The 15,133-nt window shown below is 47.8% G+C and overlaps 1 protein-coding gene and 1 long non-coding RNA gene across 3 annotated transcripts; one reads left to right on the top strand and one right to left on the bottom strand.

The window, feature by feature from the left end:
* Positions 1 to 209: 209 nt before the first annotated feature.
* B3GNT6 (UDP-GlcNAc:betaGal beta-1,3-N-acetylglucosaminyltransferase 6) lies at positions 210 to 7,917 on the bottom strand. Of its 2 annotated transcripts, none has more exons than XM_043482443.1 (2): positions 7,330 to 7,917; positions 210 to 2,919 (listed from the first exon to the last, which is right to left on the bottom strand). In XM_043482443.1, exon 2 carries the CDS (start codon positions 2,917 to 2,919, stop codon positions 1,780 to 1,782), a length of 1,140 nt encoding a protein of 379 aa, XP_043338378.1. In that variant the 5' UTR covers positions 7,330 to 7,917; the 3' UTR covers positions 210 to 1,779. The 2 variants fall into 2 exon arrangements, with proteins under 2 accessions (XP_043338378.1, XP_043338379.1); XM_043482444.1 differs by lacking the exon at positions 7,330 to 7,917 and adding an exon at positions 4,090 to 4,170.
* LOC122450217 lies at positions 4,986 to 14,690 on the top strand. Its single transcript, XR_006272084.1, has 3 exons — positions 4,986 to 5,043; positions 6,338 to 6,430; positions 13,801 to 14,690. It is a non-coding gene; the product is annotated as an uncharacterized LOC122450217 (long non-coding RNA).
* The last annotated feature ends 443 nt before the right edge of the window (positions 14,691 to 15,133 follow it).

Below are 15,133 nucleotides of genomic sequence, written 5' to 3'. Positions count from 1 at the left end.
TCTTCCTCCTGCTCCTTCCACCTCCCAAGCCAAGAGTGAGCCTGCGGGATGCCAGGCCTCCCTCCATGGGTTATCACTGGACGTGATTCAGACATGGTCCCTCCCTCTGGGAGCAGCCAGTCTGGTTGGGTGGAAACAGGGATCAGAGAGGACACATTACGTTACCAAGGTTGCCCTAACAAAGTGTCAACAAAATCCAAGAGGCTCAAAAAACATAAAAGTTTATTTTGTTCCTCTCAGTAGTTTGAGCTGAGTATTCCAGGTTAGTCCACAAGCAGCCCTGCTCCCTGCAGTGAACTGGGAAGCCCTCTTGTTTTCCTGCCTTCCTCTAGGTCAGCGGTTCACACTAGAGGTGACTTTGCTCACCAGGGTGAAAGTCGCTCAGCCATGTCCAATTCTTTGCAACCCCAGCCTGCCAGGCTCCTCTGTCCATGGAAATCTCCAGGTTAGAATACTGGAGGGGGTAGCCATTTCCTTCTCCAGGGGATCTTCCCAACCCAGGGATGGAGCCCTGGCCTCCCGCATTGCAGGCAGATTCTTTACCGTCTGAGCCACCAGGGAAGCCCCACTCACCAGGGTACATTTGGCAAACTTCAGAGATATTTTTAGTTGTTATAACTTGGGATGTGATGCTGGCATCTAGCAGCCAGAGGACAGGGATATGACTAAAAGTTCTCCAATGCGCAGGACAGCCCTTTACAGCAAAGAACTCAGAATGGCAACTGTGCCAAGGTTGAGGAACCCAGGCATCGGCAAGGTTATAGGCTCATCCATGTGCCAATCGGGGGAAGGAGAAAGTCAGCACAAGTGAGGCCTGGGTTCAGGAGGGGTCTTCCTCACAACTATACACAGACATGAAGACAGGCTGGTCACATGCCCACAACTCACTTCAAGGGAGTCTGGGAAGTATAGTCTACGTGTGTGCCCAGGAGGAAGTGGGTAACAGAGTTCGGGGGACAGCTCCCCTGCCCCTTGCAGGCCTCCTCATCAAGTCTCCTACAAGAGACTTGGCCAGTGATGGCTGGCGGACATTTCCAGTAAAGGGATCAAAGCTTGCAAAGATGCAGGGCCGGGAGAGGGCCCGACCAAGTGACAAAGTACATGGTTATGCCAGAGGGAGTCCACGGGGGGGAAGACTGGACCTCCTCCCGAGGGCAGGGAAGGCATCAGGTCAGGCTCCTGGCTTCTCATCCAGGCTTTCTTCCTTGAAGCTCAGCCCTTCCTGTCCATCTTACATAGTTGGGACCTTGACAGCACACATTTCTGCCTCATTCTCAAGCTGTTTTCTTGATTTTTGTATTTTGCCAACAACTGGCAGCTCCTGAAGTCAGGACCACAGCCTGATCCTCAGAGTCTGGTTACGGACCCGACCCCCCAGCCCCCACCCCCAATGGAGGTTTGGTTCACAACAGACTCTAGGTGCCCTTGTGTGCCTGTGAGTGACTTCGGTCGTGTTTCGATTCTTGGCGACTGTATGGACCATAGCCCACCAGGCTCCTCTGTCCATGGGATTCTCCAGGCAAGAATACTGGAGTAGTTGCCACGTCCTCCTCCAGGGGATCTTCCGGACCCAGGAATGGAACCTGGGTCTCTCCCAGCTCACTCGCTAATCGCTGTCCTTCAGACTTACTAATCAGACGCCCCATCCCCCAAACATGGCCCCTTAACATTGACATTCCCAAGGCTTTCTCAATACTGTCTTCCCAGATTCCCCAGTCACTCCCTTTCCTAGTTTCCTCACGACTGACCCCCACGGCACCCCACACTGACCTCCCAGCCTCAAGAGACCCTGTGCCCGCGGTGGCAGCTCAGCCCTGGGTCGTGCAGTGCCCTCCACATGAGCAGCATCTCATAGGGCGCGAAGCGGTGCACCAGCAGCAGCTCGCGGTACATGCAGGGGTCGAAGGAGGGCTGCCGGGCGCCGGGCAGCTGCACGCCGAAAGGCCGGATGCCGTCGTGGCCGCTGGGCTTCAGGCCGACGCGCTCCAGACACATGCCCATGTAGGCGTCGTCGATGGGGAAGAGCGGGGTGTGGCGGGCGGCCTGGCGCAGGGCCTGGACCGTGTGGCGGGACAGGAGGAAGCCGCCGCCGCTGCAGTACACCGGGTAGACGGACCCGGGGAAGAGCTGCGGGGGCACGAAGTACTTGCTCCAGCTCTCACGGATGGGCACGGAGCCGCTCATGAGCTGCCCGGTGAAGAGGTGGCGGTCGGGCGACTTTGCCTCCAGGAAGCGGAGCACGTTGGCCGTGTGCACGAAGACGTCGTCGTCGCCGCTGAGAAGGAAGCGCGCGTGCGGGCAGCGGGCCTCCAGCCAGTCGAGCAGGTGCACGTGCTTGAGCGTGAGGTTGAGGAAGGTGTCGGTGAAGGCCCACTGCAGCACGTCGCCGTGCTCACGCGCCTCCAGCGCGGCCAGCTCCGCCAGCTGCTCTGCGCGCTCGGCGTCCTCGGGTGCGGGAGTGCCCAGCAGGAAGAGGCGGCGCACCGGGCGCCCGCCGTAGCTGCGCTCCTGCCCCCACGTGCGGCGGATGAGCTCGCGCCGCTCGAAGTTGGCCGGCGACGACTTCACGGCCAGCAGCAGGAAGGGCCCGCGGCTGCCCCTACACTTGGCCGGCGCGTCCCAGAGCAGCGGGAAGTGGCGGCAGTGGCGGTACCTTAGGAAGTCTCGGATGCGCGCGGGCAGCTTCTCAAAGTCGGCCGTGGCGTTCGCCGAGGCGTTGGCCACGCACGGAGGCCCTGGGCTGGACGGCGACGTGGCAGCAGGGGCCACATGGGTCACCTGCTGGAACCCATCCGATCTCTGCTCCTGTTGAAAACTGGGGGCTCCGAGGAACCAGTGATGCAGGAGCGAGAAACTCACACCCACCAGAAGGCAGGTCAGGATCTTGGGTTTCAGGGACCTGTGGCGGGGAAAGGCCATCTGTGGGGGGAACCAATCAAAGTGAGCCTGGAGTAGTCTTTGAATCATTAGAATGACGCCCTTCCCTTGTCACGTCTCTTCCAGAACCAGCCCCTTCTCAACTTTGTTGTTAAGAAGGTAAAAAAGCGTACTGCAGCTTTTCGTATCTCCCACAGTCTAGAGTTTTCTGACGTTCAAATCTGTGTATCTTTTCACCTCCTGACATCTACCTCTGGTTGTCACTCGTGTAGGCCGGGCGGACTCATCAAGTCAAAGTCAAAGCCTTTGTCTTCCCTGTGAATCCTCTTCAGTGACTGGAACCTCTTTCTGCTCAGTTGCTCCAACTAAATACCCTGAGTATCTACCCCACCCTCAGCTTACACCTACTTTCCACACCTTGTTGAAACTGCATCCAAATCTCTCCAGGCCTATTCCTTCCTCTCTACCCTTGTTGAGCCCTGACCCTCTGTGACCTATTTCCCTCCTCGCCACCACAGTCAAGGAGGCATGAGGTGACAGTCCGGGACTCAGACTCAGGTTAGAATTCAGTCATCACCACTTCCATGTATCATCTTGAACAAGTCATTTCAGATCTCTAGCGCTGAGTGTTCTCCTCTCTACCAAAGGGTTGGTAGCTCTTCCCTTGCAGGGTAGTTTAGAGCATTAAATGAGCATGAACTAGCCAGTCAGTGAATGGCACCAATTCTTTACCCTCTTCATCCTCCGGCCCCACCTCTTTCTATTTCTATCTGCTGGTGTTACTTTCTTTTCCCCACACATTCCAGGTCAGGCCCTCTCCTGTGTGTATCCAAATCCCCCGGTCTGCCTGGGTGAACCTCAAGCCCTGCCTTCATGGGGACACCTCAGGACAAATCCCAGATCACAACAACCTTACCTGTATTTACTGCCTGCTAAATTCAGTCACACCAGGTCCTGCCCTTCTTGAACACACTGCTCCGTATTTCAGGAACACCACTCTCTCCTGGCTTTCCTCCTCCCTCTTTAAGCATGTCTCACAGCTGTCTTTGCTCCTTTCTTCCTTTCTATCGTCTTTTAATGGTGCGGGGCCAGGGGGACTCCTCCAGGGCTCTGTCCTAGATACTCTTTTCACTTTTGTGCAAGCTGACTTCCTTTGCTTTTAGCACCTCCAAGCTCTAGAACTGTATGTCCAACCAACCGCCTATTACTTACCAGCTCTGTATGGTGGTCCACAGCCGCCTCAGATACAACCTGAACTCTGGTCTTCCTTCCCAGAGTTCCACCCCCACTGAGTTGTTCAAGTCCCAAATTGTAATTTATCCCCCTCCTTTAGCTCACCTCGCCCCCACCCCCCCAAGCCTGGTAAATCCTGACTCCTAAATATTTGATCAGTCTGTCCCCTTCCATTCCCACTATCAACAGGCTAATCTAAGCTAGCATCTGTTGCTCAGATGAACCTTCTGCTTGGTCTCGCCGCACACTTTCTTGCTCTCAGTTGATCTGTCCTCTAGAGCAGCTGGGATAACTCTGAACAATGTAAGTTTACAGGCCACTCCCCATGCTCTTTTCTGCAGCTCCTCACTGTCATCCACCTGCCCTGGCCGTAGTCAAATCACAGCTTGGGACTGCCATCCTCTTTCTGCCTTGGAGCTTTCCCTCATGCTGTTCCACTGCTGGGATGGACCTCCCTTCCTCTCCCTCACCTGTTTAATGGCCTCCTCACCCTCTACTTCCACTTGAACAAGTATGTCCTTGGGGGAGGTTACTTGTTCAAAATTTATCTTCCCTCTTAGTCTGTAAGCACCCTGAGGGCAGGGATGGCATCTGTGTGTGTCTCCCTCCTGCCCTTCCCAGGGTGGGAGCTGGGACAGTATACTGGGGGAAAATACTGGCTGCCTGGTTCCAATTCTGCCTCTGCCACTTTCTAACTGCATATGCTGAGCCAGTTGATTTACGCTGTCAAATTGCTACCTCTTAAGAGTTACTGGGACTCCCCTGTTGGTCCAGTGGTTAAGATTGGAAGTGGTTAAGACTGGAAGTGGAAGACTCTGTGCTTCCATTGCAGGAGTTTGGGTTCAGTCCCTGGTCAGGGAAGTCGATCCCATGTGCTGCAATGAAGATTGAAGATCCCACATGCCCCAGCTAAGACCCAGTGCAACCCTAAAAGTAAGTATTTTAAAAATCATTGAGATATTTAAATGATAATGTCTGTAAAGAAGTTAGCATAGTACTTGGCGGATAGTAAGTGTTCAGTTGCTGCTGCTAAGTCACTTCAGTCGTGTCCGACTCTGTGCGACCCCATAGACAGCAGCCCACCAGGCTCCACCATCCCTGGGATTCTCCAGGCAAGAACACTGGAGTGGGTTACCATTTCCTTCTCCAATGCACGCGTGCTAAGTCGCTTCAGTCATGTCCGACTCTGTGCGACCCCATAGACGGCAGCCCACCAGGCTCCTCTGTCCATAGGATTCAAGTGTTCAGTAAATATTAGCTATTATGATTATCAGAGGTACCAGTAAGTATTATTGAATGAGTAATTTGCCCAGATAATGTGCTCAGTAAATATTCTCGGATTGAGTTGTTTGCACATAGTAGATATTACTGGATCAAACTGTAGTCTCATGCCTGGTTGTTACAGTCCATACACAATGTCCAGCCCAAGATGGGCACAGAGCAGGTGTTCCATGAAATAATGGCAGGAGTTAGCTACAAATAAAAGTGGGAGAACCTTGAAAAAACTGTAATCACTGAATCCCATGAGAAATACTAGATGTCGTTTCCTTTTAATGGATTCCTGCTTCAGTGTTTAATGCACTGAAAAAAGAGGAACAGAAAATAAGCTATTTTATCATGAAAGTATGCTCAGTGCCTAGTCCTGTACTTGGCACATTCAGGGCATGCAATACATTTCCCCCCACAATGAATGAAAAAGTAAAAGAATGAATGAGGATAGAATTTGGAGTCTGAATAACTTGGGTGTGAATCCCAGCTTTCATTAGCTGTGTGACTTTGTATAAAAATGTCAACCTTCAGTTTCCTTCTCTGAAAAATTGAAGAGTTAACATTCATCTCTCAGTAAAATCTAGAGCAAGAAAATAATACTGTCAGTGCTAGAGTACCATACAAATGCTAGTTTGGGGAAATAATTAAAAAGCATTCTCTATCTCCTCTTTCTGTCCACAATTGTTTCTAGAAGGAAAATAGTCTCACATAGTAGACTTTGAACAGTAATTCTTGTTTCACTTAACCTGCATTTACTTTGGTAAAATTGATTCAGGAACCTGGATCTCGGCCACCTTTTGATAGGAAACTAAGGAAAAGGTTGAGCCGGTTCCTGTTCCTAACGGTGGTACTGGTTTGCTGACCATCTGTTCTTGGGTGCTGACATTGTGAAGCTCTGGGGACGTTCTCTGTGATTCTTTTTCCTGGATTCCTCCCTACTCCCCGTCCACTTTTCTAGGCACTATGAAGTCCCTGCACTTTAAGCTGTCATAGCGCCTGCCGGCCCTGATCCCTTGTCCTTCAAATACCACCTCCAGCAGGAAGCCTCCTGGTAAGTCCATCTCAGCAGAACCTGTATCACAGTTTTATGCTGTTGTTGTTTCATTTTTAAATTTTCTGGCTGTGCCACGAGGCATGTGGGATCTGTTTCCCAACCAGGGATTGAACCTGCACCCCCTGCATTGGAAGTGCAGAGTCTTAACTACTAAACCGCCAGGGAAGTCCTATCAATGTTGATAGATACCACAGCTTCTGAGTAGCAGAGTTGGTCAAAGAGGACAGACCTGCCACTTAGTTGAAATTTTTGAACCTCAGGTTCCTCATTTGGGGACCTTGGGCAAGTTATTTGTCACAGAGGATATATGAGATATAAATCCTCCCAGGGTATTATGAGTTGATTGGTGTAAGGCACTTAGAACCATGCCTGGCATGTAGTGAGTACCCTAGGAACGTCAGCAGTTGGCTAACACAGGAATGTTTATGGGGCAAAGCAGGTCATCTTTTGTGAGTTAGGTCCAGCCTTCTCACGCAGGACTGTATAGCGTTCCTTTGTGAGCTTCTCTCTCTGCTCCTTTCTCACTCATCGCTCCACGTTTAATTCTCTTCACTCCACCTGGGATTCTCTGCCTTACTTTCCCGGGAACAGGAAAAGTTCCTGTTGGTTTTTCTCTCCTCTGGTTTGATGCCAAGTGGCAGATGACTGGAACATAGATTCCTCCAGCCCCCTACCACCCCAAGGTATTCCTGAATATGGACCACAGATATGGCAGGTGAACACACCTTTTGTTACTTTTGGCCCCAGCACCCAACATAGAGCCCTAACCCTGGGGCTTTGCCCTGGTTCCTGTTCGCTTGGCTGCCCTCTGGTTGGCACTCTAAGGAGAGTGGGGCAGAGAGGGGCAGAAAATGCACCTCCTTATTAATAGGAAGAAGCCCAAGTCCCCATCTTACCTTGAATGTCTGAGAGAGAAGAAATAGACAGGAGTCATCCCCAGACTGGGACCTACCTTAAACCCACTTTTCTCATTCACAAGCTGAGGCCCCACCTCCCGGACTGTGTTTGTGAACCTGACCAATCCATGCATCCCTCCTCCCTTGGATAAGGGGGGTAGGGAGTGGGGACATGCCCACAAGCTTCCTTCCAACAGTGACATCTTGCTCACCCTTTATGATGAGGCTAAACGTCATTTCTTCTAGGGGTTTTCTCGACTCCCCCACCCACCAGTTGCCTTGTACACTGCCAGCAATACACTTGCCTCCAACACTTCAAATCTGTATTGTAATGAGCAGTTTTCCTGCTAGACTGAGAGGAATTCCAGGGCCTAGGACCTGTTCCATTAATATAGGATGTGCTTTAAAAATCTTTGTTGAGTAATTTGCATGTAAAATGTTCATCTAGGCATACCTGCTAGGCACAATCATGGTATCTGAGAGTACTGAGCTTGGCACCATGAGTGGTTGGGAGGGAGGTTGAATCAGATTCGGACCTCATCCTCAGAGCTCAGTGTATCTGGAGAGAGCCAGATAGTAAATGACTATAAAGTGATATCATGTGTAGAAAACACTTTGGGGCACTTGGAGAAGGTTCTTGACGGGGAAACTTCACAGAGGTTACTTCACATTAGAACTGCATTGTATCTGTTATCTACTGCTATGTAAGAAACTATCCCAAGCATTAAACAAATGCTTAAAACAATCAGTATTTTTATTTCTCAAGATTCTGCGCATTACCTAGGAGGTTCTTTTGGTGGACCCACCTGGGCTGTCTTTCACATGGCTCTGTTCAGCTAATGTGTAATCTGGAAACTGGGGCACTGGCCTTGCTCTCCTGCACTCTTTTGTCCTGGGCTTTGTCATGGAATGTTGGTCTCGGGGTTCCAAGATTGTCCCAGCGGAGGCTACAGGCCTCCTGAGGCCAGGGCATCAGAACTTGTATCATGTCATTTTCACCACATTCTGTTGGTCAAAGCAAATCACAACACCAGCCAAGATGTAAGTTCCAAAAATGTGTGGCCATATTTAACCTACCACATGGGTTTGGGGGTTTTCCCAGCAGGTAAGGAGCAGTGGAGAGGGAGAGGGCAGTCTGGGCAGAGGTACAGAGGTGGGGATACATAGGACATGGTTGGGGAACATTCCAAGTTTAATGTGGTTGGCAGAGTAAATATTGGGAGCTGAGGATGCAAAGATAAATTAGAGATTCCTGAGATGGGGCCTTGAACCTGAAGTTTTAACTTGATCCTTTGGAGTTTTAACAAGTCCATACCTGTTTTCAAGAGTCCGTTGTAGCAGGCCATGTGTGGTATGGATGCTGGAGAGGGAAACAGTGGAGGAAGGGAACCCAGAGATGGGGTACAGTGATCCATGAGAGAGACGTGAGGCCCAGGTCTGAACTGGGCAGGGATGTATCTTCATAGGTTGGTGACTTACTGGCCATCTAGGTTGGCCCAATGACTTAGTTATAACTCATTTTCTCCAAGCTCCCTAAAAACTCATCTTTTCTCTCTAGCAGAAATGTTCTTTGAGAAGTTTGGGGATGAATTGAAGTGGGGAGAAAGTTAAATGGGGGTAAGTTTACTGGAATAAAGTGGACAGACTATAGGACAGGCAGTGATGACCTTTCTTGGAAGGTTCTCCAGCGGCCAGGGAGGAACTTAATGACTATATGTAGTGGGTGTGGTGGCAGAGTGGTTTCTGAGAGGGGTATTGTTCAGAGGTAGAATTAAATCATCTGAACTCCTTTTCAACTCTCACCTTTACAATGGGTGGTTGTTTTCATCTAGTATAAAAGGTCTTGGTCCATTGCTTGTTCTGCCACACCTAGTCTGAAAAACTGAGGTGGCATAAGGCAGAGGAACCTGTCCCCACCTCTAAGACAAACAGGTTCTCTGGGCCAGATGACCAGGAAGGGGAGGAAAGTTGGATGATTCCTTGTACCACGGTGAATTGGCCAGTGGAAGAGGGATCCAGAAGAGAGGCTGACTCCTCAGGTCTGTCCAGAGCTTTAAGGTACCCCTGGCAGGCCTGGGCCAGGCACTCTTACAGGAATGATCCTATTAAGGAAATCCAATATAATTAAGATTCATACTACAGCATGGTACTAACCCTTAAGACAGTCCTACATTTTACAGATGTATAATCCAACATTCAGTTTTAAGTTTCTTGGACACAATCAGACATCTCTTCGGTGGAGGACCGGGATCCTAAGCTAGGCTATTAGACCCCAACAAGGACATGAAATATGTAACTGCACTCCGTGGGGACTAATGCTAATGGGCTTCAATATGGAGCCTGCTGCCTCAGTGCAGTGCTGGGTCAGTTACTTCACTCTACTCCCCGGGAAGGACCACATCGCCAGCCCTGCCAACAGCCACAGCTGAACCCAGCCTAGATGCTGGCAACCATAGACGCTTACCCTAGACTTCCTTTTCAGGTGACTGATTATTCTTTTTGGTTGGAGGTGACTTTGTTGTTCAAAATTCCTCTAACTAGTCCTTAAATAGTTTGGTTTCTAGGACTCAGTCTGAGACCCTCTTCCATAGCTTCAAATACCATGTATAGTAGGTTTCCCAGGTGGAACTGTGAATAAGAATCCACCTGCCAGTGCAGGGGACATGGGTTCAATCCCTGGTCCAGGAAGATTCCACATGCTGTGGAGCAACTAAAGCCCGTGTGCCACAACTACTGAGCCTGCATACTGCAACTACTGTAACTAGTGTGCCTAGAGCCTGTGCTCTGCAAAAATGAATAGCCCTCACTCACTGCAATTTGAGAAAGCCTACGCACAGCAATGAAGACCCAGAGCAACCAAAAAACAACAACAAAATGCCATGTGTGCTTTTGATTCTCAAATTTATGTCTTCACCCCAAATCTCTCAGCTGACGTCCAGATCCACGTTTTTCACTATCCTTAAGCTCTCCAACAGGATATGCATCTCACATGGACTTCAAACTCAACACATCCAAAACTTACTTGATGATCAGTTCAGTTCAGTCGCTCAGTCGTGTCCGACTCTTTGTGACCCCATGAATGGCAGCACACCAGGCCTCCCTGTCCATCACCAACTCTCGGTGTTTACTCAAACCCGTGTCCATCGAGCCAGTGATGCCATCCAGCCATCTCATCCTCTGTCGTCCCCTTCTCTTCCTGCCCCCAATCCCTCCCAGCATCAGGGTCTTGTCCAATGAGTCAGCTCTTTGCATCAGGTGGCCAAAGTATAGGAGTTTCAGCTTCAGCATCAGTCCTTCCGATGAACACCCAGGACTGATCTCCTTTAGGATGGACTGGTTGGATCTCCTTGCAGTCCAAGGGACTCTCAAGAGTCTTCTCCAATACCACAGTTCAAAAGCATCAATTCTTTGGTGCTCAGCTTTCTTCACAGTCCAACTCTCACATCCATACATGACTACTGGAAAAACCATAGCCTTGACTATAACTCCCCCCAAATCTGCTTCTTTGTGTGTGACACAGATATATTTGATTTTTTTCTATCTCTAGCATCCCTACCCACCATTATCTCTGACTCAGGCTGCTGCATTCTCTTTCTACCTGGTGTCCCTTCACCCACACTGGCTCCCTTTAGTCCATTCTCCACCCTTTCTTCAAGTGTCTTCCCTTCTCCAGTTTCCTAGGGCACACTCCCAGAGCTCCCTGTACCCTTCCTCTGTGACACTCATCCCAAATATGACTGTCACGATTATTTATTAGACACTAGATCATAAGTGTCATAGGGCAGGGTGTCTGTTTTATTCACTGTATTCCTAGCACCTAACATGACACAGCTTTCCAAAGTTTGTTGACTGGGTGGCACAGGGCCACATGGTCCCCACATAGTAGGGCTCAAGAAATGAATCATTGGGGAATTCCCTGGTGGTCCAATGGTAAAGAATCTGCCTGCCAATGCAGGGGACACGGGTTTGATCCCTGGTCTGGGAAGATTCCACATGCCGCAGGGCAACTAAGCCCATGCACCCTAGAGCCTGTGCCCTGCAATAAGAGAAGCCACTGCAGCTAGAAAGTAGCCCCTATTTGCCCCACAACTAGAGACAGCCCACTTGCAACAATGAAGAACCAGTGCAGCAAAAAAAAAAAAAAAAAAGAAAAAATCCACCATCCAGTGCAGGGAACTCTGGTTTGATCCCTGGTCAGGGAACTAAGATCCCTCGTGTCTTGGGGGAACTAAGCTTGCACACAGCTGGAGGGAAGCCCACATGCTGCAACTAAGACCCAACACAGCCAAAAATAAGTATTAAAAAACAACCTATAAAAAAATGAATGAATCCTTTTTCTCTTTTTATGCTTTCTCCACATTTTCTTTTGAGAATCAAGCCTTGTTTTGGGACTAGGTCACCCAACCATTTAGGCTGGTTCTGACTTCTCTGTCATTCAGATAGATCCATTCTGTATCCTAGTCAAGTGTTGAAGCAAAAAAAAAAAAAAGTGGAAAAAATATCTCAAACATGCCAGAACTGAGCCCAGAGTAAGTGTAATAAGAATCCGGTAAATCAGATGATGATGCATCTGTGTAGGGGGTGTATGTGGCCAGGTGGCTTTAGAAAAGTATGTACTCTTCAGAGGTGGAATTGAAGCAATCTTAATTCCTTTCCCGTTGTCCTTTTACAAAGTACCGTCCAAATTGTGTTCTGTCAGGTACGGGTCCTGGTTCACCTCTGGCTAGCATCTGTCTGTTGATCCAGGCAAGGCTGCCCCTTCCTGACACACTAGGTGGGACTACCTGAAGAACACCCTGTGGTCAGCAGCAACTGAGACCATCAATTCATGCATACTTGGCTGGGAAAGCCTATTTTGAAAAGCTGTGATTTGGAAAACTAGGTGAGTTATAGGAAATTCTAATTTGTTTTATATCTTATAAGGTACTTTGGTCATTGCCAAAGGTAGGATCCTGGACATATGTATGTCCCCCTACATTGTGTGAAGCTGGAAGGTTCATGTATTTACTCTAAAGCTCCTAAAGTTAAAAAAGCTGTGTATTTATGGATGATGAATGTTTAATTGAAAAGCAGGGACTTCCGTGGTGGTCCAGTGTTAGGAATCCACCTTGCAATGCAGGGGATATGGGTTTGGTCCCTGGTTGGGGAGTGATGATCCCACATGCCGTGGGGCAACTAAGCCCCCACGCCACAACTATTGAGCCCACGCTCCTCAACCGGAGAGCCCATGTGCTGCAACGGAAGATCCCATGTGATGCGACAAAGATCCCATGTGCCACAACTAGAACCTGAAGAAGCCAAGTAAATAAATAAAAATAAACTTGAAAAAAAAGAAAAGAAAAACTATTAGCTTTTAAGCTTGTAAACTACCCAGTCTTGGAATAGAAATTTACTGCAGTATCATTTAAGACTAATGACAAAAGAAGTCCCAGCTTTGCTAAACTTCCTTCCCATGAACAGGATTGCTGCTGACCTATACAGCCCCTTTCACTCAGAAATTGGAAAAAAGTGTGTTGTGAGAGATGCAACCCTTCCAAGGCAATACAGTGACAAGCCGAGCACAGGCTTAGGCTGTACTAACCTCCTCCCCAACTGGGTACCATTGTGCAGTGCACAAACCATACAACTAAATGTATGGGCCTGCTTTTATATAAATGTATAGATACATTAAACATAAACCAGGGATAAAATATCACCAGAAGTCTTATTCAAAACTGTATCATTTAATACTTTCACCTATGTGTGCATGCCTGCTTAGTCGCTCATTTGCTTCCAACTCTTTGTGACCCCCATGGACTGTAGCCCGCCAGGTTCCTCTGTTCATGGGATTTCCCAGGCAAGAATACTGGAGTGGGTAGCCATTACCTTTTCCAAAGGATCTTCCCAATCTGGGGATCGAACCCGGGTTTGCTGCATTGCATGCAGATTCTTTACCATCTGAGCCATCAGGGAAGCCCAACCAAGGTAATTAACACTGAACTATAGCCTAGATTATAGCAGATTAGTTAAAAATACACGTCTCCTAAAAAAATAACTGGCTTTGACAAATCAAATAGAAAAAGTGAATAAGCAAGTCTGAGATCACTTGACAATGATTAGCTCCTCATATAGATTCACAACAACCTATGTTTATTAAATAATTGCTAGTAAAACAAATATCTGTACCAAGATGAAACTGGGAAACCCTATATTAGCTTGGAAAGTTTATCTAATGGTCACACTGATGAATGACTCTGAACTATCTGAAGTATGGAAATTCTTGATAGTAAACAGTGCCTTCTAATACATTAAATATAATTTACTATTAGGTTGGTGCAAAAGTAATTGCGGTTTTGCATTGTTCAACTTTGCCATTTGCCATTGGAATACATTCTTAAATAAATGTGGTTATGTTATATGTCATTTTAATGTTCATTTCTTGCTGTTTTTTCTGCTAGTGACTTATTGCTGTGTATTTTATGTTTATTTTAGATTAGGAAAATGATAAACAAAAAGCAAATTCAAGCGATTTTCTTATTCAAGTTCAAAATGGGTCATAAACCAGCAGAGACAACTTGCAACACCAATAAGACATTTGGCCCAGGAACTACTCATGAACATACAGTACAGTGGTGATTCAAGAAGTTTTGCAAAGGAGATGAGAACCTTAAGGATGAGGAACGAAGTGGCCGACCATCGGAAGTTGACGACCAATTGAGGGCAGTCACTGAAGCTGATTCTTTTACAACTACACGAGAAGTTGCCCAAGAACTCAATGTCAACCATTCTATGATTGTTTGACATTTGAAGCAAATCAGAAAGCTGAAAAAGCTGGGTGCCTCATGAGCTGACTGCAAATCAAAAAAATTGTCATTTGGAAGTGTCGTTTTCTCTTATTCTACACAACAAATCATTTCTCAATTGGATTGCGATGTGTCACAAAAAGTGACTTTTATATGACAGCTGGCAACGACCAGCTCAGTGGTTGGACCAATAAGAAGCTCCGAAGCACTTCCCAAAGCCAAACTTGCACCAAAAAAGGCCATGGTCACTATTTGATGGTCTGATCCACTACAGCTTTCTGGGTCCTGATGAAACCATTACATCTGAGAAGTATGCTCAGCAAATCAATAAGATGCACTGAAAACTGCAATGCCTGCAGCTGGTACTGGTCAACAGAAAGGGCCCAATTCTCCATGGTAATGCCTGACCACATATCACACAACTAATGCTTCAGAAGTTAAACAAATTGGGCACAAGGTTTTGCCTCATCTGCCATATTCACTTGTGTCAGGAAACGTTTAATTTTAAGGAATCCTGTATGTTGTTTTCTGTTTCTCAAGGGCCCTCTGTCCCTTATCAATTGCTGGAAAATAGGAACGAGCAGAGCTGCATGCAGTTCTCAGGACTGAGGTCACGAGGCAGAATGCATACATGGATTCCTTTCAATAACCTTTTACTTTCTGTAAAACTACTTAGTCATGTTCCTATTTCCAATACATGGATTGTCTTCTGACCCTGTGATGATTGTTATTCCCCGAGTTACTGTTGTTATGGCCCTATGACTATTGTTATTCCCTTAGTTACTATTGTTATGCATCTGGTTTTGGTGTTTTTTACTTAACTTTATTTTTTGCCTAAAGCTTCCTTGTATTACAGTATATAAGCACACACTGCCATGAATAAAGCACCCTTGTTCCACTAGAGACTTGGGTCCCCCATGTCCTTCTTTTCGTTGACTCCTATTCCCAGGTTCCAGTCTGTCAAGACCATAACAAGTGGCACCAGAACAGGGACTTGGAGTACACCCTTGGCAAGCAGACAG

Source organism: Cervus canadensis, chromosome 11 (genome assembly GCF_019320065.1).
Source record: "Cervus canadensis isolate Bull #8, Minnesota chromosome 11, ASM1932006v1, whole genome shotgun sequence".
NCBI classification, from domain to species: domain Eukaryota; kingdom Metazoa; phylum Chordata; class Mammalia; order Artiodactyla; family Cervidae; genus Cervus; species Cervus canadensis.
The sequence above is the reverse complement of the archived record's forward strand: the minus strand, read 5'-3'. Positions and strand labels throughout refer to the sequence as shown.